At 36.5% G+C, this 26105-nt stretch overlaps 2 protein-coding genes across 3 annotated transcripts; one reads left to right on the forward strand and one right to left on the reverse strand.

The window, feature by feature from the left end:
* Nucleotides 1-839: 839 nt before the first annotated feature.
* LOC137741388 (cellulose synthase A catalytic subunit 2 [UDP-forming]) lies at nt 840-8231 on the forward strand. 2 transcript variants are annotated; one of them, XM_068481111.2, is made up of 14 exons: nt 840-1360; nt 2140-2335; nt 2422-2654; nt 2766-2889; nt 2990-3179; nt 3474-3740; nt 3879-4224; nt 4382-4519; nt 4883-5008; nt 5168-5380; nt 5460-5733; nt 5843-6039; nt 6134-6484; nt 7075-8231. In XM_068481111.2, exons 1-14 carry the CDS (start codon nt 1280-1282, stop codon nt 7654-7656), a joined length of 3318 nt encoding a protein of 1105 aa, XP_068337212.1. In that variant the 5' UTR covers nt 840-1279; the 3' UTR covers nt 7657-8231. The 2 variants fall into 2 exon arrangements, with proteins under 2 accessions (XP_068337212.1, XP_088541716.1); XM_088685590.1 differs by having other exon boundaries at nt 974-1360; nt 5852-6039.
* Nucleotides 8232-16836: 8605 nt separating this feature from the next.
* Nucleotides 16837-21249, reverse strand: LOC137725598 (uncharacterized). The gene is made up of 9 exons (XM_068464341.2): nt 21146-21249; nt 20894-21022; nt 20716-20796; nt 20534-20622; nt 20358-20432; nt 18903-18964; nt 18753-18812; nt 18377-18550; nt 16837-17191 (listed from the first exon to the last, which is right to left on the reverse strand). Exons 2-9 carry the CDS (start codon nt 21017-21019, stop codon nt 17106-17108), a joined length of 753 nt encoding a protein of 250 aa, XP_068320442.1. The 5' UTR covers nt 21020-21022; nt 21146-21249; the 3' UTR covers nt 16837-17105.
* Between the last annotated feature and the right edge of the window lie 4856 nt (nt 21250-26105).

Here is a 26105-nt window from a genome sequence, read left to right on the forward strand (position 1 = left end):
TAATTTAACTCTTTAAAATAAATGTTTTATTGTTTAGCTTAGTAGAAAAACGACAAAATAATTTACACACTTAAAACATCGAGTCAGGACATAATCCAATCCAACGCCGCGTGAGCAGATCCTAGTACTAATAAGACAGCTGCATGCGCCTGTCTTTAAATTTCTCTCTCTGGAATCTTTACGTCACTCTCACTCCTCCTCCCTGTCCTCCATATTCCTAAAACTTTCCATCAAACTTAAATTCTAATTGGTTCTCCCAAAAATAAATAAATAAATAAAATTCTAATTGTTAACCAATAAAAAACTTCAATTCTAATTTTTTTTGTTTTCTACCTTTTTTCAAATTCCAAATAGACCAAAAGGTCCAAAACTTTGGGTTATCGAGGGCGTGGACTTGTAAAGTCATAAAAAGCAATCCAATATAATAAAAAATAAAAATAAAAAGGAAAATAGAGCTTTAAATTCACAATCAGAAACAAAGAATTTAATCAAAACTCTGGAATTAGAAGAAACAAACAAATAAAAAGGACGCAAATTTTGTTTACTTTTTAATTAGAAAACAGAGTTTTTTTTTTTTTTTTTTTTTTTAACCAGCAAGTGATTCAGTAGTAAAGACATGAACTATGGTTTCTCAATAAACAAAAAATTGTCAGAGGTCTCGCGATTAATATACAAAATTGATGAATCAACTTGACTATGGTTATAAACAATGTGAAATTTTTCATAACCTTCCCGAGCCTAAAAAATGTTTCCCTTCTAGAAAAAGAAAAAAAAAAGTGTTTTTTTGTTGTCAAAATTTCAGTTTTTTTATGCAACGGGGCAAATGTGAAAAACATTTCGCGACAAAGGCAAGATCAATTGGTTGGAACATTCGAAGAGGCGGGAAAGGCAGCGTAAACGAAGCGTGAGGAGGACTGTTAGTGACGTGGCGAAATCTGGCGCTTTAAATCAACTTGGCAAGGAATGAACGGCTGAGAAAGATAGGAGGGGAGGGAAATGGTTGGGGAGACAATCTTTGTCCCTACGGTTTCTTCTCCCTCACCTTCCTTCCTACGCTTCCTGATTTCCCACCTACGTACTCTCTCTGTGTGCGTGTGCGAATAAGAAGAGATAAAGAGAGAAGGTAGGCAGGCGACAGCTGGAATGAATTGACAGACAGTGGACCGGCTGGCAATTCTTTTTTTAAATGCGGGGTTGGGTTTTGGGTTGGGGTGTGAATGGCAAAAGTGGGGGTGCTGTGGGGGGCGGCAGAGTGAGTGAAAGATCGGAGCTTTGAGTGATGGACACAAGAGGAAGACTTGTTGCTGGTTCTCATAACAGGAACGAGTTTGTGCTCATCAATGCAGATGAAAATTCACGGGTACCCCCAATTTCTATTTCTTGTTTTTTCCTTTTTTTTTTTTTTGTGTTAACAAAAGTGGGTTCTGATCAATTACGGTTTTTGTTGGTTGTCCTTCAATTGAAATACTGATTTTGGATTGGGGTTTTTTGGTGGGCAGTTTTATCTTCACTAGTCAGTCTGTCAGCATTCTGAAATCTCCATTTTTTTTATTAATTATTTGTTAGAACTTGTTTACCATTGAGAAAGTAATTTGATCAGGTTATGTATGACACTTGTTGCTCTAAGGAATTTCAATACTTTTTTGCTTCAAGATCTTAGCTTGTTTGAAATTATGAGATTGTAACACAGTCCAGGAGCATGGATATAGGAAAGAAAAAGTGAGCTAGAAAAAATAATCTTATTCTTTATTTCAGAACAAGTTTGCGAGAAACGGTAGCTGATCGAATTAGTGTGTTGGTTGGATGAGCCGGTGCAAATTTGAAATGAAATGTAGGAATGATAGTGTAGTTGAACTTTGTTGAATCATTTTGGAATAACTCATAACATTTGTACCAGTGGCACACTACCTTGTGATTTGTTATTAATTTACTTTGGTTTGACAAGTGGGAAGTTGATCATCCATTACAACGATAGATATACACTTTACGGGCGTATGAAGGGGGTTTGAAAGGTTCTGAAAGCTGTCACTAAAAAATTATAGTGATGATGATAAGATTTTTCTCAGCTGTGTATTCGGCTCATCATCTGTATTATATGTTTGATGCCGCCCTTTTTAACGTCCTTTTGGGTTCTTACAGATACAGCCTGTGCAAGAATTAAGTGGGCAAATATGTCAAATTTGTGGAGATGAGATTGAACTTACAGTTGATGGAGAGCCCTTTGTTGCCTGCAACGAATGTGCTTTCCCTGTGTGCAGACCTTGTTATGAGTATGAGAGAAGAGAAGGAAATCAGGCTTGTCCTCATTGTAAAACCAGATACAAACGCATCAAAGGTGAGTCTGTTCTGCATTTTTCTAAATTCAGTTCAAATTCCCACTAAAGTTTCAAACTTTGTCTTAAGTATCGAAACAACTTGCAGGTAGTCCTAGGGTTGAAGGTGACGAAGAAGAAGATGACATTGATGATTTGGACAATGAGTTCAATTGTGGGAATCTTGATGCCTTGGGCCCTCATCAAGTTGCAGAGTCTGCGCTGTCTGCACGCCTTAACGTTGGCCGCGGTTCCAACTACAATGCCAGAATTCCCACACATTCAGAACATGAATCCTCTCCTTTGGGTTCTGAAATCCCACTCTTGACCTATGGTGAAGAGGTAAATATTCCAGAAATTGCAATGTTGTCCCGTCAATTATGGGTGCATGCTTGTTTCTGTATGCCCCTGTCATTTGATTAGTGCCTTACTGTGATGCATTTCTTGTTTTAGGACACTGAAATTTCTTCCAATCGACATGCTCTTATTGTACCTCCGTATATGGGTCATGGAAACGGAGTCCATCCAATTCATGGAAACAGAGTCCATCCAGTGCCTTTTTCTGATCCCTCTTCTTGTAAGTTATTTTTGTTTTTAAATTGCTTCTTTGTGTTTCCATGCATTCTTGTAATGTTTTTATCCCTCCAGTGGTAATCTTAATACTTTGAATGTCTCAGTGGAACCTAGACCAATGGTCCCTAAGAAAGATATTGCAGCGTATGGGTATGGGAGTGTGGCGTGGAAAGACCAAATGGAGGAGTGGAAGAAAAAGCAGAATGAAAAACTTCAGGTTGTAAAGCATGAAGGAGTTAGCGATGGAGGAAACTGTGGTGGGAATGATGAACTGGATGATTCTGACTTACCCATGTAAGTTACTAATGGATATTAAAAATTAGAAGCAAATGAAATTAATCATAGTTAATTTTGAGAGAACTACACGACTATTAAGAAATATGAAGATTATACAACCACAAACACGCACACGCAAACAGAACATTGTGTTCTGTGGATCAAAGCCCTCGTTGTTCGTAATTGGTAGTTCACCAATGATGTTGGTGGATTGTTTATTCTTTTTCATGATTCTATTATGTAGCTGTCATCTGCTCATTACTTTTTTGTATATTTAGTTATTTACAAGCTTTACTTGATTTACTTTATCAGGATGGATGAAGGCAGGCAGCCACTTTCAAGAAAGTTACCCATCCCTTCAAGCAAGATAAATCCATACAGATTGATAATAATACTCCGCCTTGTAATACTTGGCTTATTCTTTCATTATAGAATCCTCCATCCAGTTAATAATGCATATGGCTTGTGGTTGACATCAGTCATATGTGAAATATGGTTTGCTATATCATGGATTCTGGATCAATTCCCCAAATGGCATCCAATAAAGCGAGAAACATACCTAGATCGACTATCGCTTAGGTAGGGCCAACTTATTTAGCGCTGTGTTGTCCTCATGTTTTGTCAGATTTTATTTTATTTTAACCATTTCCACTTGCTTTTGGGATTCCCACATAAGTTGGAATAAGTTGTCTCATGATTTGCTTCCCATATTCCCAGGTATGAAAAAGAAGGGAAGCCATCTGAATTAGCCAGTGTAGACATATTTGTTAGTACAGTTGACCCTCTGAAAGAACCTCCACTAATCACTGCAAACACAGTTCTGTCCATCCTTGCGGTTGACTATCCAGTTGAGAAAGTTGTGTGCTATGTCTCGGATGATGGTGCTGCCATGCTTACTTTTGAAGCTCTCTCTGAGACATCTGAGTTTGCCAGGAAATGGGTTCCTTTCTGTAAGAAGTTTAGTATTGAGCCCCGAGCCCCAGAATGGTATTTCTGTCAAAAGATTGACTATTTGAAAAATAAAGTTCATCCAGCATTTGTAAGGGAAAGACGTGCAATGAAGGTTTGTGACTATCTTCTTATTCATGCAGTTTCTTGTACAGAATTGAATGCATGGATTTTCAAATAGATTTTCGGTTTTTGCTTCTAGGAGTTTTGGTAAAATACTTAAGATTAAACATGATTTTTTTTTCCTTTCTAATTTATATTTTTTTTTGCAGAGAGAATATGAAGAATTTAAAGTTAGGATCAATGGTTTGGTAGCCTTGGCACAAAAGGTTCCTGAGGATGGCTGGACAATGCAGGATGGGACTCCCTGGCCCGGGAATAATGTACGAGACCATCCTGGCATGATTCAGGTGGGATTATACTTTAAATTTTTGGGAGCAATATTTTAATGATATGATTACAAAAGTACACTCAACAAGATGACGACTTTTTCTTTTACACATTTTCTTTTTGGTAGAATTGTCAGTTCTATAATAATTATTCTTGTGAATGCTATTTCATCACAATCGTTGAGTCATTGGTGCCTCTGGATTGCCGAAGATGCTTATGTATAACTTGTATACATACACACAAGATATCAAGTGCATACACAAATTTGAGCTACTGGCGCATTTTCAGTGTCATGTACATTAGATTAGTTTTTAGCTATTTGGCATTTTTGGTGACCAATTACCTACCTGGAGTTTTTTCTTAGTATTTCTATTCATTTACAGGTCTTTCTGGGTAACAATGGTGTTCGTGATGTTGAAGGATATGAGTTACCTGGTCTAATTTATGTTTCTCGTGAAAAGAGACCAGGGTTTGATCACCATAAAAAGGCCGGTGCAATGAATGCTCTAGTAAGCCTTAAAGTTCTTCCGTTTCATGTTTATGTTGCTTACAGTAGACTACTTTTCCTTATCTTTCCAGCCTCCTCGTTGTTTTTGTAATCCTTTGTCAGTAATATGTTTATGGATCAGTATTGACAAATTTTTTTTTTTTGTTAAATTTATCTAAAGATTCGGGTCTCAGCAATTATCTCAAATGCTCCTTATATTCTGAATGTTGACTGTGATCACTACATCAACAATAGCAAGGCAATCAGAGAAGCTATGTGTTTCATGATGGACCCTACATCAGGGAAGAAAGTTTGCTACGTGCAGTTCCCTCAAAGATTTGATGGGATTGATCTTCATGATAGATACTCAAATCGGAATGTTGTATTCTTTGATGTACGTATATGATTCTTTTTTAATTTGATATTTTTACTTTCTGTTGCTACCAAAAATGCTAATTTCTTATTGAAAACAGATCAACATGAAAGGGTTAGATGGTATACAAGGACCAATATATGTTGGAACTGGGTGTGTTTTCAGAAGGCAAGCGCTTTATGGATACGATGCTCCTGCCAAAAAGAAACCCCCTAGAAAAACCTGCAATTGCTGGCCAAAATGGTGCTGCCTGTGTTGTGGATCTAGAAAGAACAAGAATGCAAAGTCAAAGAAAGAGAAAAAGAAAAAATTGAAACAGAGGGAAGCATCAAAGCAGATACATGCACTTGAAAATATTGAAGAGGGAATTGAAGGTACTGGTTGCACCAAGAAAGTGACTATTTTTTATTGGTGTTTTTTCTTTCTTTTTTTATTTTTTATTTTAAATTTACTGTGAATAACTAAGTTGTGTTGGTATTGCAGAACTAAAAGCCAATAAAACATCCACCATGTCCCAACTGAAATTGGAGAAGAAATTTGGACAGTCTCCAGTTTTTGTAGCCTCTGCAGTTTTGGAAAATGGTGGAATACCTCAGGATGTCAGTCCTGCATCGCTCTTGAAAGAAGCCATCCAAGTGATAAGCTGTGGTTATGAAGACAAAACAGAATGGGGAAAGGAAGTACGTAACTGGGAGATGTTAAAAGTTTTTGAAACTTACAATCTTGGAATCCATATTTTATTCGCTCAATGAATCTAATTTTGATCTCAAATAGGTTGGCTGGATATATGGTTCTGTTACTGAGGATATTCTAACAGGATTTAAGATGCACTGCCATGGATGGCGATCTGTCTACTGCATACCCAAACGTCCAGCATTCAAAGGATCAGCTCCTATTAACCTTTCTGATCGTTTAAATCAAGTTCTTCGGTGGGCCCTTGGATCTGTTGAGATCTTCCTTAGTAGACATTGCCCAATCTGGTATGCATATGGGAGTGGATTGAAATGGTTGGAACGATTTTCGTATATAAACTCAGTTGTATATCCGTGGACCTCCATTCCCTTGATCGTTTATTGTAGTCTACCAGCCATCTGTCTTCTGACTGGGAAATTCATTGTCCCTGAGGTAACTCTAATCTCTTTTTTCTGTTTTATTTGTTGTGTGGGAAAGATGCTTAATTGGAACATAATAGGTCGTATGCTGATTTGAGTTGCATATTTTGGGTTCTCAAGCAACATATTTAGCCGGTTGAATGTGCTATACTTTCATATTATTAGAATCATCAATACTTGTCCTTTAAAATTTGGTGGCCTTATGCTAGAATGTCTTCCACACAGTAAATGACTGGGTAATACAGTACAAACTAGGTTAAACATGAGATTTTTTTTCTGGTCTTCCATCTTTTTAGTGTGATTTGTGTGCAAATGTTACTTGTTGTATGATAATGAAGGTTAGTCTATTAGGTATTAAACCTATTTTCAAACTTCCTCTCGAATATGAAGTGAGCGCAATTTTCTATATTAGGATTAACAGTAAAATCTTGTGAACCAAGTGCGTAGCTCGTACACTTTGGGCAAAGCCTAACATTGTAAAACTGCACATCTCTTTCATACTTTAGTTTTTAATCCAAAAGCTAAATCCTTGATTTGGCTTATATAGCTGGTACATTTGATCATGCCTGTTCTAACTATTGGTTTCTGAACTTGAATGTATAGATAAGCAACTATGCCAGCATTATTTTCATGGCTCTCTTCATATCCATAGCTGCAACTGGTATCCTTGAGATGCAATGGGGTGGCGTCGGGATTGATGACTGGTGGAGAAATGAGCAGTTCTGGGTAATTGGAGGCGCTTCGTCACATCTTTTTGCTCTGTTCCAGGGTCTACTCAAGGTTTTGGCTGGTGTTAACACAAGCTTCACAGTTACATCGAAGGCAGCAGATGATGGAGCATTTTCTGAACTTTACATCTTCAAGTGGACATCATTATTGATCCCTCCTACAACTTTATTAATAATAAACATAGTCGGGGTTGTCGTGGGCATTTCAGACGCCATCAATAACGGGTATGATTCGTGGGGTCCGTTGTTTGGTCGGCTATTTTTTGCCTTCTGGGTCATTGTGCATCTCTACCCCTTCCTCAAGGGATTGCTGGGGAAACAAGATAGGATGCCCACCATCGTTGTGGTTTGGTCCATTCTACTGGCGTCAATATTAACTCTTATGTGGGTTCGAATCAATCCGTTTGTGTCAAAAGATGGCCCCGTATTGGAGGTTTGCGGGTTAAATTGCGATTAGACACATGAATACAGTCGTAGGTTGTTCTCAGTTCCAGCTTATGGTCGTTCTGGAGTTGCAGAAGTATTCGTTCCTCAGGTTAGAAACATTTCATACCGATTTCCACATGAACAAGCGAAATTTTTTTGTGGGGATGAAGTCTAGTTTAGTGCGGTGTCTGCGTAGATAAAGAGGGCTGGGGGATGACACTGTTATTTGTTCTATTAATTCTTTTATTACATCCTGTGGGTTTTAGGGTTTCTTTGTTTCTGGGTGTCCTTCCCAGCACTAGGTCTTGTTTTTTAAAGAGAGCATTGCATTATTACTGTTTTTTTTTTAACGTTGGACGTGCATCTTCCCTGTTCTTTTTCTTTTTTCCAAGACAAAAATCGGACTTATAAATGTGATGCCATGGCGTCTTCAAAAGTTTGGTGTGCGCGCGCGCGCATGTTCACTTCATGGATACTTTCTCCATTGCAAGACCCATAAACGACAGGTTAAGAATTTCGTTGACCACAATTTGTATTCGAATTGGCATATACGCCCCATGAGTTTTCATTACTTGAATTGAATTCTTAGAGCATCTTCGAAGGAAATGTCAAAATGTCCATATCAGCACTAACAATAAAAAAGATAGCAACAATGTTTTCCAATAGAAAACTAAATCTGATATGGCATGATATGGATTGGTAGTCTTTGCCCTTGTTGCTAAAATTTGAACTCTTCATCAAATCTTTTCTTAATTGATTTTTAAATTGTTTTTTATTTAAAACATTTATCATAAGAGTTTAACGTAAGAAAATAATAGTTTAATTTAACATATCAAATGGCAAACAAAAGTTTAAAAATGTCAAAACACATATATTGTCAACTTTCAATTTTATATTTAAAGTTTTTATCTCTTTTAAATTTGCTCTACTCTAAAGTCAATTAGAGGTTTTAAAGCGGCAAAAATTCTTAACGAAAATTAATAGAGGCGGTCTGCTTGCTCCTTGTGGTCATGACAAAAGAAGGTTTGGTGAGTTGAATGGATGTTGATGGTGTGTATGATAATGAGATGATTAATGCATATTAAACATAACACTTTTAAAGGTTAATTTAAGATAACTTTTCTTCTCCAATTGAGGTCAATAAATCAATTTTTTTTTCAAACTATGATCAACACCACTTGAACTGTGGTAGGTAACAATATATTTGAACTAAAAGGTGACATAAATAATTGGTAATGAACTCGTCATTCATGATATTCAAACTTAAAATCTTTCGCTTACAAGTGAAGAAGAATACCAAGTCCTATAAGTGGCAACCGTAGTGTGTGACTTAAAAAAAAATTAGATAGGAAGTATATTGTATATATGATGTTCATTATGTAACATAAAACCGTACTAGTATTATACGTAATGATAGTTCTCTTTAATTGTAAGTAAAAGGTGTTACAAATCCGTTTATATGCCAAAAGACAAATAACCATGAGCAGCCAAAGGCCCCCAAGGGTGGGATGCGCAGATCAAACGATCTCCAACAATTAAGTTAGTAAGCAAGTATATGAGACTCAAGCAATAGGCAAGATAATAAGTGAGCGATAATTGCGTTAGCAGAGATGAACCCTAGAATGGTGTATTTATACCATTGTTCTAAAAATCTCCGCTTAGCACTACTCCGATTAATCCTTAGGCGTTTGAAAATAAACAAAATGGGCATAGACCTGCCTTTAAAATTTAGTGCAGCATAATCATACAAAGTGCGTTAAGATTGGTCGACATTTAATCAAATAGAAGTTGGATGTTGAGATTATTGATTTTCTTTTTTTGACATCTAATGATCAGTTGACAGATGTTTTTGACTAAACCCTTTTTCTAGTAGTATCTCTCAAGTTAGGCATACATGAGCATAATGTCTTTACTCCAAATTGTGACATATTTTGACATTAGAAGCCTTAAAACGGATAAGCGCCAACGGGCTAATAGTTACACGTAGAAGATAAACAAATCTATTAAATTACAAAAACATACCTCAACTATTGGTCGAAACAATGGCATACCTCATCTTTAAAACATTTCAATGTCATGCCCTATTGTACAGATTTATTGTAATGTCAGACCTCCGTTTGTTTGTTCGTCAATTGGTCCGTCAAAAAGCTGACGTGGCATATATTGGGTCCCACTTCATCTTAGATGCAACTCTACGTTATTTTTTGAAACATGTGGATCATCTCAGAGGATGACATGTGTATAATAATTAAAAAAAGTTTTAAAAAAAAAGAAAAAGAAAAAAGTTTCCGAAAATTGTACACTCGATTTGAAACCGGAATCCCCAACCGTGCAATTCATGTTGGTCTATTCCAGTTCCCAAATTGAACAAGAACCCTAACCTTAACTTCCCAAATTACATCACCCGACTCCAAACAACAATCAATTAGATAAGGAAAGTATCGAAAACCCTAATTTCATCTGACTAGCTTCCCTCTGTTCATTCGTGTTGGAAGACACAATTTCATCATGGGTTCCATTGGTTTTGAAGGACTGAAAAATAATTCGAAGGCTTCAAAATGGGGTGGAGTGTGCGTGAGGATCCTGAGGAAACGACACCAACCTACTGTAAGTACATTTTTCACTTCGTTTTGTGGTTTGTTGCTTCCTATCTTTGATTCCTGTTGTTCTGGATTTTGTTGATTCCAAAATATTTGTTGGCGATGGGTGAGATTTGTTCTTTGTTTATTCCAAATACTTACTGATATGTTAGATAATGTGGTCCTTTGAGTGGTTGTTTATTCTAGGATAATATGGTCCTATGTTGGATAATGTGGTCCAGTGGATTTTAGTGCTTTTATATTGTGCTTTGGTGCGAAGTTTAATAAAAAAAATTGGCTCTTTTTTTTTTTTAATGTGAAATTGTGGATAGTGGTGCTTTGTTAGTTTTTCATTCTAGGATTTTGTTGGGCATGCTTTGTTTATTCTAGGGTTTGTTTGGATAATGTGGTCATTTTGGCTCTTTATTAGTTGAATATTGTAATGTTTTGAATTTTGGTGCTTTGTTTGTTCTAGGGCTTGTTGATTGTTTATGGGGTGCTTTGTTTATTCTAGGGTTTGTTTGGATAATGTGGTCATTTTGGCTCTTTGTTAATTGTATGTTGTAATGTTTTGGATTTTGGTGATTTGTTCATTGTAGTTGTTATTAAACTGTTTATGTGGTGCCTTGTTTATTCTATGGTTTTAATTGGGTTGTTTTTTGTGAATTTCAGTTTTTTCAGAGTAATTTTCTATTCGATTGCGTCATGGTGGGGAGATGGCAAATAATTCTACGTTGGGGGGAAAATATCATACATAGATGGTTGTGACAAAGACCTAATGTCACTGCCAGTGGTTGATGATACGGTGGAAGCATTAGGATATAAAGAAATGTTTATAAGCTACTACTATGTGATTCCCAACATGGAGATTTTTAATGGTTTGAGGAAGATTAAGAGTGATGCTGATGTACAAACGATGTGCACCTTTGTTCCTAATGTTCGAGTTATCGAAATGTACATTGAAGAATTGTCCCCAGAATAAGCTATCACTCAACAGCAACAATTTGTTTAGTCTATGGAGCGCATTGGTTTAAGTTCAGTGGTGATAGAGGGATTAAGTGATGAAGAAGATTTTGTTAGGGCAATGACTATGAAACTGGGAGAAAGGAAGAGCTTGCTAGCAATTGAAGGACCAAATGAGGATGTCAGGAAGGAAGTGCTCCAAATGTTGAGGTAGGAAGTGTTGAAGAATGTGCTCAAGAAGATGTACAATTGCTGAAGATGATGGTTTGAATTCTTAACCAATGGAAGCATGTGTGACTCAAGAAGATGTACATGATGAAAATGTGCATGAACATGTTGAAAAAGGCAATCAAGGTGTTGAGGATGATGATGATGCATTCTTTGATGTGCCTATCAATTTTGAAGAAGACAATGAAGATGTTGGATAAGAGTTATTTAGTAGAGAATGAGTATGAGATTGATGGAGATAATTCAAGGTTTGTCAAGTTTAATGGGCATGAGCAAGTAAATGAGGTGCAAGATGAGCAAAAAAAGATAAGGCAATCTAAGAAAAGAAAAAGAAGGCAAACTAAGGAGAGCACTTTAAGAGAAGAAGATAAATGATGGAGAATATCAAATACAAGAAAAGAAAAGGCAAAAAGAGGTTGAATAAGCTGGATATGGGAAAGTGAGTTTGATTCATTGTCCATATTATAATTTAGATGATCTAGAAAGTGTATACTCAGAGAATGAGGAAGGAGGCCAAAAAAAAAAAGCACTATTTAGAGTTTAATGAAAAAAAACATGAAGAATCCACAGCTTCCACTAGGCCTTATTTTCAAGGATAGTCTGCAATTCAAGAGGGCAATGATCATGTACTCTTTGCTAAAAGGATATGAGGAGATTCATTTTTCTAGGAATGAAATGTTGAAGATTATTGCCAAGTGTACAATAGATTGCCCTTGAATGTATGCTGCTGGAAAAATATAGGGATCAAACAACATACAACTCAAGATAATACTTGATCACCACACATGTGGGAGCATTTTGTTGAAACTTGAGGTTTCCTTTACTCACAGATTTGTACTTTGATCGAATAAATCTTGTCGATGAAAATTTCCGCCTTCTTCTTCTTGGACAAAATTGCACATACAAAACAATTAACACCTTAGGTCATGTCTAAGAGCCTCACGTGCCCACGATGAATGGGGGGCGCTTTGGCCGAAGAACCTCCGATGCCAAAGTTAGAATTTAGAGAGAAAAATGTTTGGAGAGTTTTTGGGAGTTTTGCAAGAGTGTGGAACTAGGTTTTTAGAGAAAATGGGTAGTATTTATAGGGCATGGCCAGTACCCTTTGGAGAAAAGGTGGCCGGCCTTTGGGATGCTTTTTGTGTGCATTTTGTGGTTTAATGTGTAAGTTATTTGGCAATTAATGGATTAATTAGCCAATTAACGCATTTTTGGAATGAATATTTTGGAGGTTATGTAATTTATGTGGAATATTTTGTAAGTTATGGAATGATAGCTAATTGATTAGCTAAAAGAGGGAAAAAATGGTAAAAATATATGGAATGAAATAGGTTTTGGGAGTTACCTTGTAGAAGGGATTTGATGAGATGGATTTTGAATTGTTACCTATTTTGGGCACTTTTGACTTGGTTGAATGATGATTGTCCGTTGCTCACGCGTAGGAATCCCGGTATGCCTCAAGGGTATTTTTTGTCCTCTTCTATCCAAAAATCCATGTGTCACCTTGTAATTATTTTTGGCTCTACAAATCTTAATCCTATATGGCATGTGGAATTCTTTTTAGCTACTGTTGAATCAGAGTGGAATCATGGGTGTACAAGGATGAAGGCTTAGGAAGATTAAAATTTTAAATTAAATTTTGTAAACCATATGACATGGTTGCTAATGACTTAAGTATTGATTAACGTACTTATTTCTGATTAATGACACATCATATAGTTTGCAAATTTGATTTAAAATTTTTGTATCATTACTCACATTTGATTTGATACATGCAATTAATGTGATTTGTATAATAAAATATGGTTTTCGTGTAAAAGCCAACTGAGAAAGTGTAACATCCCCCTTCGCCCAAGGGAGTGGATCATGTAAGCCTTATATGTATATTCTCATCTCTACCTAGCACGAGGCCTTTTGGAGATTAACTTCGGGTTCCATCAGAACTCTGAAGTTAAGCGAGTTCAAATGAGAGCATTCCTAGGATGGGTGACCCACTGGGAAGTTCTCATGTGAGTTCCCAGAAACAAAACAGTGAGGGCATGGTCGGGGCCTAAAGTGGACAATATCGTGCTACGGTGGAGTCGACCCCAGGATCTGGTAGGGGCCCGTGTCGGGATGTGACAATTTGGTATCAGAGCCATTCTCTGACCAGAAGTGTGCTGACAAGGACGTCGGGCCCTTAAGGGGGGTGGATTGTAACATCCCACATTGCCTAGGGGAGTGGATCATGTAATCTTTATATGTATATTCTCATCTCTACCTAGTATAAGGCCTTTTGGGGACTCACTGGCTTCGGGTTCCATCAGAACTCTGAAGTTAAGCGAGTTCGGACGAGAGCTTTCCTAGGATGGGTGACCCATTGGGAAGTTCTTGTGTGAGTTCTCAGAAACAAAACCGTAAGGGTGTGGTCGGGGCCCAAAGCGAACAATATCGTGCTACAATGGAGTCGAGCCCGGGATGTCGTGGGGGCCTAGGCCGGGATGTGACAGAAAGAGAAAATGTTGGACCAGAATAATGTCCAGCTAACCAAAACTAATTAACAACAATTCTAATCAGACTAGCAACTCTATTTAACTCAATTGGGATGATGACTAAACTGATAACTTAGACAATGCAACTTGGATACTTGATTGATTTTATTAAGGCTAACCGAGCACTTCGTTAGTGAAACCACTACATCATTAATATTTTAAGGCACCCACAAACACACCCACCTATCTCCTCACCAGCTACCAGCAACGACAACACTACTTATCATAACACCATCCATCAACTCAGCCACTCAACTATCTGTCCCCCTTGAAAACCAAGAATCTAACCCCAAAAGCTTTAGCAGCCTCCTTTACCACCCTTCTTGCTCTTTAAAGGCTTTTGTTTGCCATTGATACTTGTTCTCCAAGTACTATTATGAGTAACGATGCCCACAAAAAGATGGTTTGAGTTGTCAGTTTCTCCTTGGTTTTTATTTTCTATGGCTTGGTGTTTCTATCTGCAAGGTTGAAGTACCCCCTCTACATATGGGATGATTTATCCCTCACCTGGGTCACCTTTTTGGTTTGGAATCCATCAGGACGTTCATCCTATGAAAGATTTCGTTTAGATAGTGGCAGTCATCAACTCCGTTTTAGCAGTCATCCTCTTTGCAAAATCGCTTTTCCACATAGGTGTTTTTCAAGCATGACTGTTTTTGAAGAAAAATGTGTCTTTCTGGGGGTCCAACAAGAGGCTTTCTCAGGTTCCTAGAGAAAGCCAATTTGTGGCTTGCCCAATGCCTTGGTAAGGATTCTTATAATTATTTCTGGAAAATGTTTAGTAAATTTCTTTTTATATTAATGGATTTATTTATTTATTTAAGGTTTTGGGATTTTGCTGAGGAAGTAAGGAGGACTAGCTTTGGAAGCACTATCAAGTTGAAGTTGGATGGGCAAAGGTTCCAAGAATATATGTTTGCTTAGGGGCATGCAATGAAGGCTTTAAGAATGGGTGTAGACCATTGATAGGTTTAGATGGGTGCCACTTGAAGGTTCTACATGGATTACAATTGCTATGTGCAGTTATGATCGATCCAAATGATGAAACATGGGTCATTGCTTATGCAATGGTGGAGATGGAGAATAAGGCTTCTTCTTGTTGGCTCTTAGAGTTGTTGGCTTATGATGTTGGTATTGTAAACCAACATGGGTGGACCTTCATTAGTGACAAGCAAAATGGCCTAATTTCAGCATTTCAAAAGGTTCTCCCCAATTGCCACCACAGATTCTATGAGGCATTTATATACAAATTATAGGAATTTGTTCAAGGAAAAAACATTGAAGGATGCTTTATGGTCAGTTGTCTAAACAACAATGGTTCCACGATTCAAGAAGGTAATGGAAGATGTGAAGAAGCTTGATGAAAATGCCTACAATTGGCTAGTGAAGAAGCCTAGAACTCAGTGGAGCAAGTCACATTTTCAAACTCATCCAAAGTGTGACATGCTGCTCAATAATCTTTGTGAATTCTTCAATGTAATCATACTAGTGCCAAGGCAAAAGCCCATTTGACGAAGAGAATTCAAGTGAGGCAAGATATAATCGATGAAGCTGTAGTTGGAGGAAGCCAAACTCTTAAGTGGCAGGAACATTGCAAATGGTCAGAGGGGCTAAATTCCAAGTGGATGTTGGATGAGGGGGGATCAATATTTGGTTGACTTGGTTTAGAGGAGTTGCTCTTGTAGGAAATATGGCTTGACGGGAATTCCTTGCAGCCATGCAATAGTTGCCATCAATTTCAAGAGGGGAAAACCTGAGGATTATGTGGATTCAAGGGCAAGGTATTTGGAGCTTTATTCCCATTTGATAATGCTAATGAATGGAATGTTTGTGGGAGAAAACTGATAACACACCAATATTGCCTCCATTGTATACAAGGCAATCTAGAAAACCGAGGAAGAAGAGAAACAAAGAAGCTGCTAAATTGGACAAAGATGGTCAACAGACTCCTACAAACCCACTAACTAATCCTGAAGGTTCTCCTCAGCCACTTAAGCTAGGAAGGAAAGGGCAACGTTGTTTGTAGTGCACTATATGCAAGAAAGAAGGTCATAATGCAAGGACCCATCATAGACATCTTCCTCTAATGGACAAACAAGTAAAATTTTGATCCTTTCTAAATCCTTTAATCTTTTAATCTTTTAATCCTTTATTGATTTTGTACTTTCTTCTAGGCATCCACATCTGCACAAGGAAGAGGACAAAGATGTTGGATTTAGTTAGGTTTTTTGAACTAATTTGGGTGGTTGGAAATGTACTGCGGGTGGTTGGAAATGTACTGATTTGCACTAATTTTATTTTGGGTTATGGATGGTAGATGGATTATGTGGGGTTTTTGGGTTATCTTTGAACTAGTGCACTACGAATTTTTGGATACCTAACAATGCTTAATGCAGATTTGGGTGACTATAATCATTTTGGACTTTGCAAATGTTTTTAGTTGTTATTTTCGATGTGAAAATTGTGTTAAAATTTTGTGATCATCATGTGTTTATGTGGAACTTTACATGTTTGAGTTGTATTACCTTTCAATATTGAAGGTTTCAACTTTTTGGCTAGAATATGTAGGATTCACAAATGGAAAATGTCACAATTTTTTTTTAAAATTTTAAAATATTTTTATATGACGTGGACTAATTTAGGCAGGAAAACTTTAAGATTCAAAATTTGAAACCTTTTAAACAAAATTTCAAATTTAAATTTTATAATATTTTTAAAATGACATGGCCAAATTATGACATTATAGTTCGACCAATAGTTGAGGTATGTTTTTGCAATTTACCCAGGACAAAATTAATAACTTGTTAAAACTTTGCAAGTATTTGAATGAAAGGAGGGGAGACTGAATGATGTTCTGTTACAGTTAGCATGGAAAATTCATGTAAAGAATAAAAGAATGTAGTGCTCTATTATTTCTATGAAAGAAAAAAAAAATCATTTTACAACTTTTGTAAGGTGGTGTATAAATACACTTGATTAGTAGCAATAACTACTGAAGTACTCCTACCTCACGACCTACAAAACAAAATTTCAAGCATCACGACAATTGAGAAAACTCGAAAGAAAGCCGGTGCCCATAGATATAAGCAAGCTTCACCAAGACATAAGCAAGCAGAGTAGGCATCCCATATGTCAACTTTTTCAAGTCCACACACATTTGCACTTAACCAAACATCTGCTCAAGCAGCAGGTGCTTGTCCATCCAATCTGGTATTATGACCACGCCCACGGGCCCTTCCTCTACCTCGACCACGCCCTGCCAGACCTTCAAATGGCATCTTTATCAGATTACTTATCGAACTTAACAAACATTCCAACATTCCAACATTCCAATGATGTGAAGCACACAATACTTAGGAAATAATTGATTGTTTGGCAACGCAAAAGTTTTCACTTTCTAAAAGCCTGTTTGATAACCATTTGGTTTTTAGTTCAGTTTTTTTTCATTAGATATAGAGAGAAAGTAGATGGAAGAGTAGATGATGAAGAATGCAGGGAGTATGGTAGGAGGAAGGGGGAAGAAATGCACATGAAGCGACATACAAAATAAAAATCAATTAATAAGAAATTGGTTTTCAGTTTTTGGTTTCATGTTTTGTACCATTCCATGTGCATTTCCCCATTTCCTTCCCACCACCTTCCTCTAGCCTTATTCATCCCCTCCTTTCTTCCTCTTATTTCCTACTTATTTCTGACCAAAAAGCGAAAATTGAAAACTAAAATCTAAATGGTTGACCGTGCTATACTAAATGCATTATGCCAAAACCATCAATATTAGCTTATAATAAAAGCACACTGGTCAAGGATATTAGACCCAAAACATAAAAATTAAAACAAAATAAAAAAACTAAGAAATGAATTTAACAGATCGTACATAATGTCCTTACAACCAGGTTCAAAGAAAAATCTAGTTTTAAAACCATATGAATCTTGTGCTGATAAACTACATTATTAGTGACATGCAGACAAAACGTAAAGCTGCTAATATATATACGTTCAAAGAACTAGACAAACATAAAGCGGCTAACATATATACGTTCAAAGAACTAAGTATAATTGGAGTACGATTAATGGCTTTTTAGCCAAAATGGTCCCTGAGATTGGCATTACCCTCACTTTGGTAGCTGAGATCTGAAATCGATAAAAGTGATCTCTGAGTTTGTCCACCATCAATGATTTTGGTCCTTACATGAAAAATTTACAATAAATAAGGATAAAATGACAAAAATGCCATCAATTGTTTATTAAATAGAAGGTATTTTTGTCATTTTGGTCCTTATTTAACGGAATGACCAAAATGACTGCTGGTAGACATATCAGGAACCACTTTTATTGATATCAAATCTCAGGAAACAAAATGAGAAGTTATGCAATTTCAGGGACTATTTTGGCTAAAAAGCCTTAAAGGAAATAAATTGAATATAATGGTATAGATAATAGAAAAACATACCATGGCCTTGGGCAGGTGCACCTTCAACATAATCATAGTATCCACCTAACTGACCAAAACCTCGTCCACGACCCCTAAAAGAACCACCTCTTGCACGGCCTCTACCTCTGCCACCATAACCACGCCCAGCATCCCAACTATCTCCATTATAATCCCCAAATCCATTGTAGTTTCCTGCACACATAGTAACATGAACCAGAGAAAAACCTGATAAGCAATTTAAATCACTTGTAACGAAAATCTCAGTCAATTATCATGGGTACTGGTATAATGGTGTTTGATATTTTATGAAAAGAAAAATTTTAACTCCATTTCAAGAACTTATAATGACACCGTAAACAAAATGCAGACATAATTTTAGAGCAGAAAGCAATACCTCTACCCCTACCTCTTCTTCGGCCACCACGACCCCTGGCTCGGAATCTAGGCAAACCGTCTGGTTTGCACATAATTAAATCAATATAAATTGACGTGGTTATAGTACAGAAGTAACTTCATACACATGAACAAAGACATATCATATCACCTCCATCATCCTCAAAATTATTCAATTGTTTCACTTGGTCAATCGGAAGAGGGGATTGATATCTGTATCAATTCGAATAAAAGAAAATTAGGGTTTAGGGTTTTATATATATGCATTCAGAAAAATGAAAGATAAGGATAGAATTCCAAATTATCAAACCACATACTTATATAATCACCATGAGTTTTATCACACATTTGTGCACTTTTAGGCTCTAATAAGCATGATAACATAATGGGAAACTGGCTGTTTTAAAACAAATTCAAACAGTCGGTGCTAAAATAAAAGGATAGAAGATCGTTGCTATTATAGAAAGTTTTTGGATATGAAATGACTGGATACCCCTCAACATATCACACTAACCTCCACAATCAACATCTTTCTCTCTCTCACTCACAGCAATGAACATCAGACCAAATATCAAGTACCTATCCAAAAACTCAGATCTAATATTTGTTTTAAAGGTAGTGAAGAAGATGTGGACCAAATCTTTTGCATACCATTTCATATCTAATGATGTCCCCTTGCTCTGAAGCCTTATCAAGTTGTCCCCGAAAATGGAAGCTAGGCATGTATGTTTATTATTTGGGAACCAAACTGAAGTATCAAGCCTTGAGTCAATATGAGTATAGTTTTTATTTTGGTTTGTTGGAGCATGGAGCCAAAACTGAAGCATCTCGGCAATTATTTTCATTATTTGTGTTTTCTGGAATCATGAGCCTTTGTTTATGTAGTTGCTGAAACTAACAAATATCCAATTAAGGTGTCGAAGAGCCTTGATGTAGAAAAAGGAGAGCTTAATATGAACAATATTGTGAACATATTGACAGTATGTCCAATGTATATAGACGACCATAGTAATCCCATAATGACAATTACCTACTGCTATCATCATCAATATCCACAATATCATGAACATATAGATAATATATCTAGTGCATACCAGTAATTTATATATTCATAGGTCACACAAAACAATACGGATATCTTATCCACACTATCTAATTTATGTATCCCATTACATACTGATTGTACCAATAATACCTACACTATCTCAATGTTATATCATCAGTATCTACACTATTTAAATACCATATCTTCACAATGGTGCTTTAGACAATTCACTCTTTCAGCTCCTATCACTCATGTCTATATCATTATCAATCTTTCTAATTAAGCATAACATATTTGTAATATTTCTAGAATAGCTAATTTCCCTAATATAATGGGCATTCTAGGAACCAGCAACTATGTACGGTTTAAATGCCATAAAAGTACCAAATTTATACTGCTTTTCACAACTTATAGAATCCTGACCGAGGCAGCATAGTTCATATATTCATTTTGTATACCAGTTCAGAAAACCATAGTAATAAAAAATAAAACGATCATGATACACCAAAGATAGAATGTCACTACAGCATCCAAACAAAAACCAAGTTCTAAATGATTTACCCTATAGAGGATGTATCAAGCTCCTTCTTCGACAAGCTAATAGTGATCATTGAAACATGCCGAGTACTCTCTACACTGCAACAGAAACAAAGCAAATTATGCCACTATGAAGTGAAACAAGAAAAAAATCACATGTGCATATTCATAGTGTAGCATAGAAGAATATGGTTTCATACGGAAGCAGGCCTTCTTCCAGGGGCTCGTACACGTCTGTAATATTAGTTGATCCAATAGAAGTATTCTGATGAAGACCAACAATCCTTCTCTGGAAGCAGAAAAGCTTTATCAGAAAATAAGTTTATACGCAAACACTCATAGACACACAAAGCACATGCAGTAGAGGTCACAAGTCGTTCACCTTTATTAGCTCAGCAATCATAACAGTTTTATTGATAGCTCTGCCCATTGCCTTAAGAACAATTTCATTAAATCCTTTCTCCTACATAGGATACAATCATTTCAAGGCAAAGCCTCAGAGAAATTAATGCACAATTAGAAAAAATGAAATGGAAAAAAAAAGGAGAAGGAGGAAGGACCTGGAAGAGAGTGGTGGCATAAGTAATATAATTCCTCATTCTACCTTGAGCTGTTATACGAATCTCATTCTCGTTTATCGGCGCAGCCTCCGCCTTGGGCTTCTCCACCCTCTGAAACCTATCCATCTACTGTGCACCCAAATAGCAACACAAACAAACCACCAAACCATGAACAAACCCAACAAAGACATGCATGTATACACATATATAGACAGAAGAAGAGAGGAGACTTTAATTACGGTTTCATTGTACCTTTTAGGAAAGCGAGTTAGAAGGAGGGAATCTGACACAAATTTAGAGCTTCTTCTTTCTAATTTGAAATTACGCCCCAAAAGCCACCCTTAGTAGTAGTACCCCGTCTGTTTTTGCACTTCCCATAATAATATTTAATTTAATAAATAAGAAATTATAATTAAGAAAAACGGAGAGTGAGAGAGAGAGAGAGATTAGGGCTTTTTGGTGACAGTCTTATCGCCTCCTAGACCGCTGACCCCTATTGTCTCGCATTTTATTTTGGGTCTTTTTTCCTACTTTAGGACATGTGCAACCCATGGGTCGTTAAAGCTTTAAACCCATTCAACTATGTTGGGGCTAGAATCAACGTTTCTAAAACTTAGTAAACATCAAGCAATATTTCAACAAACTACAACATTCCGAATGCAATGTCAACGATTCAAACCTTTCTCCTTTTGGATTCCACTAAAAGATGATACTTTGAAAATAGAATTACCGAAAAACCCTTACGGCGATGCCCAATCAAAGCGTAAATGATAATTCGATGGTTAGTATTAGCCACTACAGATTCTGCATTATGGGTATAAGGTTTGGACTTCTGTCCTTTACGAAAGTTGTAGCCCTTGTCCATGCGAGCGTTTTTTTTTTTCACATTTATCCCATTTATGAAATAATTATTTCATTTTTTACAAATTTATTCTTAATCCTAGTGAAAACACTATTTATGACCGTTTCGATCGTTCCAAAAATCCATATTGTCATATGACCATGATCATGACGTAGAGAATGTGATCCCAAGCGTCTCAATATTTTTTTTCAAATTTTTAACAATTTTATTTTTTTATTCACAAAAATTCAATATTCTTAACATACTCCATGTGGTATTATTTGAGCATGCCACATGGATAATTGAGGCGGGAAATGAAAATTTTGGGGGAACCTTTTCCTTCCAAATCCTTCGGTCTCTGCAGAAGACAGTAAAATGAGGATTTTAATCCCAAGTTTTCACCTAAGACCCCCTAATTGCTGTCAACACATTTCATTAACTCTTATCTCCCATCTATCTTTAATTCCCAACTCTCCTTAGATCTTTAATTCACAACTCTCTTTATATCTTTATTTCCCAACTCTCCTTACATATGTGATGAATTAGTAACTCCACTCAATTATGGCAACACCACCCAAATCTCCTCCTCCAACCCTATTAAATACACCAACACCCAAAACTCCTTGCGAAATCCTCTTTAGTAGTACAACAACCATAACTCCTCCTTTAATCATCGTTAATACCCCATCACCCAAAACCAATGTAGTCATATTTGATACTCTCACTCTCACATATGTTTGTCTTACATCCAATTCCAAATCTCAGCAACCAATTACCCCTAGCTAAGAACCAAAGTCTAGCAACAAGCGGCCACACTCAGGGCACAGTGGTGGTAGGCTCATTACAACCGTATGTTTTCAGGTATACATTGCTCAAACCACTATTTTTCTTTTGCAAGAGAAAACATGTTTAGTTGGTTGGGAAATTGAACGTAATTGTCATGAGTTGAGAATTGTTGAAAAAGCAAACCAAGAATTAAAAACGGAGGCAACAGAGATTCTTGCCTCCCTCCACCACATGAAATACGTGAACAAATTCAATCAATAAAGAAATTTTAGGGTTGCACCTATGCTAAGGAGGATGTGAAATTGAGGAAGAAACTTGTTGTGCATGAAGGGGTTAATTCTTTTAAGTTTTATACCCAATTTGTGTTGCCCAATGATTAAGCCATTCATAATGTAATCATACACAAGGTCCTTGAATTTGGTAATGATTCACCAAGTTAAGTTTCTGTGTGTGGGATTAGTACATGTTTTTTGGTGCTCAATTCTTTGTAGAATGTCTATAAGATTACATGTGGAGTGGGATAAGTACATGTTTCTGGAACACAAATGTACATAGAATGTCTTTAACATTTGATGTAGGGGTTAGATGACAACATTTTTTTTTTGGTTCTCAAATGTTGAAAATTTATTTTGTACTACTAGAAAGACCTAACTGACAAGGCTATAACAGAGTGAACACAAATATTCATAACTACTCATAAACCCACACACAACCAAAACCGTCAAATGTCATACCCCATTAAATGTGACTATATATGAACTGAATAATTCCTAGCAACCACAACACATCCTTAATGTAGTTATAGAAAAAGGTTAAGGATTTGGACGAAATTTTAAACCAACTGGTTGTAAACTGTATACGAACTGAATATACCTACAACAGATTTGGCATGTCCATCCAGATTTTTGTTGGTCTAGATAACTTAATGACATCTAAATTGATCTTCTATAAATACAAGCCAAAGACAATACAAGTCCCAACACTTACTTCGTCCATAACCATGGCAATCACAGATGTCATGTGTGATTCAAGGAGTGATGATGATCCCAATGATCCGACCGATCTAATTGCACAAACGAATATCAAATTCGGAAATTACTCACGGTGTCATTACGTGGCATCATAAGTGCGACGAACAAGAGTTCACATTGGTTGCATTACAACAAAAGTTGAACGAGGCGTCGTACAAATCGGCCAAGTACAAATGCCAAATACATAACTGAAAACGTAAGTATAATGAACTAGTTCTAAAAGAGTAAGAAGATGTACATCATAGGTCAATAACTTTATGGGCGACAAAGCAGCTCCAACAAGAGTTTGACTCCACTTTCTTTAATGGGTTTGAGAAATTTTGTTCGTATCTCCATCGTAACCGCAAGGGATATGTTTAGGACTGCATTTTGCCCTCGCACGTGGAGGACATCATAAGAGATGGTGGTGATTATGAGGAGCACGACTACCAACAAGCGGCTTACAAGCCACGCAATGATACTTAGGGTGAAATTTATCTTTTTATATATTTATGACTCGTTCTTGTGTACATTTTGCGCACTTTTTTAAGTATATCGTAATGTCAAGCTTCTGTAAGTGACTCAAGTGTTATTGTCATAAATGTTCATAATCTGTCACAAATATTTATATACATTCATCATATATCACAGTTTGTGTAGCACAATTTCTAATAGTGGTGTGACACTGAAACTTTCAAAAACAACCATGGCCATAGAAAAATAATAGTTCATCGCCCACCCAATTACACTTCAATGTCTGCCTGCTACAGAACTTCACAACTACAACACAATGTATCACAACCCAGCACAAGTTTAACACCTATATTTCTAAATTCCAAATTCACGATTTCAACCAAGTCCAGTCTAAACCACCCGTCATTATCGATTCAAATCCCTGATTTATAAACCCAATGAAATCAAGCCCTTCACCAGCTTACAAGCTCCTTCTCTCTAGCTCTCTTTTGCCCCAACTACAACCCTCACATATCCCTCTTTCCAATAAAAACACACCCAATGAACAAATAAAAAATTAATTAATTAATTAATTAAAGGTATAGGATTTACCAAGTCCCAATCAATCGACCTGGAATCGAACGATCTCAACCTTCTCCAACTCCCTCTCATTGCCTCTCTTTCCCACCAAAGACAACCCTAATCTCCCCCTCTCTCACCAACAAAACAACCTAATGAACGAAAGCAGTTAAAAGCATAAGATTACTTTCCCCCTTTCTCGCTGACAAAAACACCCCTAGTGAACGAAAAAAAATTTGAAGGTATCAGATTACTGGGTCGCAGTCGCAGTGCAGCTTCAGCCCAACTAAAATCGATCCTCACCCCCGCTCCATGTCTCCGCCTCTCTTTCTTCCCCTCTTCAACGTGCAAACTTTCTCTCTAACAAATGCATATGCATTGAATAAAAAATAAATAAATGTTTTAATTACATTGGGTCACAACAACTTGGTTTTACCCATAAGCTCAGCAAATCAACATCGTTTGATTGCAGTATGCACGCAAGTTGTATTTCTAACGTCCGCACCTTAGAAATGCCCTATACACTAGTGCTAGAAGTTGTTGTCCTTATGGGTCAGTTATTAGGATCCAGATTAAAAACTAAATTGCGAAAGTGTATGAGCACAACAAAGGGTTTATGAATTTATTAACTATTTTTGTTCACTTTTTAAAGCGATGTGAAAATTAACTTGACACACAAATTAAACCCTATTGTTGACAATTGTAGTATATATGCAAGTAGGGATCATTCTAGACCGGGGATTAACTAGGGATGCTAATCAACACAAATAAGACTCAAAAACACTAAACTAGACTCTATAGACTCAAAACTATCTTAAAACACTCAAAACAACAACAAAACAATCAAAAAGACTCAATTCTAGACCTAACAAGTGATTTTGACGAAAATAAAACTTAACTTGACTCAAAAGACTAAAAGAAAACAGAATTTAACTCAAATAACAAGACTTAATGAAAGGGGGAATGTTTTTGATGAATTTAAAACTTAAAACAGAAACTTTGCATAAAACACTTTATAAAAACGAATTTGGTGAATTGATAAGGGTGAAAGGCTAGTTAGAGGGTCCTTCTCCACACACGACATATGCATATAAACCAATTTCCAGTTATTATTCCTTTAGACTATGAACGACAACGCTCCAAGTTAATTGCATCGCACAACCAACCATCATATTTCCCTTATTTCATTGAATTGAATGAATACGCATTACAATCAAATTATCTTTCTCAAGTTCTCTATATGAAATGCATAATAGAGATACATATCAAACATTAAGTTTTATGAAAATCATAAGCATTGACAAGGCATTCATCACTATGAAACGCATGAGACTCCTGCCAAGGATTCTCTTAACACAATCATGACTAGTGACTTCCACTACTTGTGAATATAAGTTCATAACTATTACGTGAAACTCCCTTATACTCTAGCATCAAATTCATGCATGCAAATTAAGTGTTGACCCTCAACCAACATACATAAACAAGTATTGATAACTCAGATAAGCAAATCACATTCAAGACTCAAGAAACAATAACTGGA

Source organism: Pyrus communis, chromosome 15, assembly GCF_041283825.1.
Source record: "Pyrus communis isolate YQ-2024b chromosome 15, ASM4128382v1, whole genome shotgun sequence".
Taxonomy (NCBI): domain Eukaryota; kingdom Viridiplantae; phylum Streptophyta; class Magnoliopsida; order Rosales; family Rosaceae; genus Pyrus; species Pyrus communis.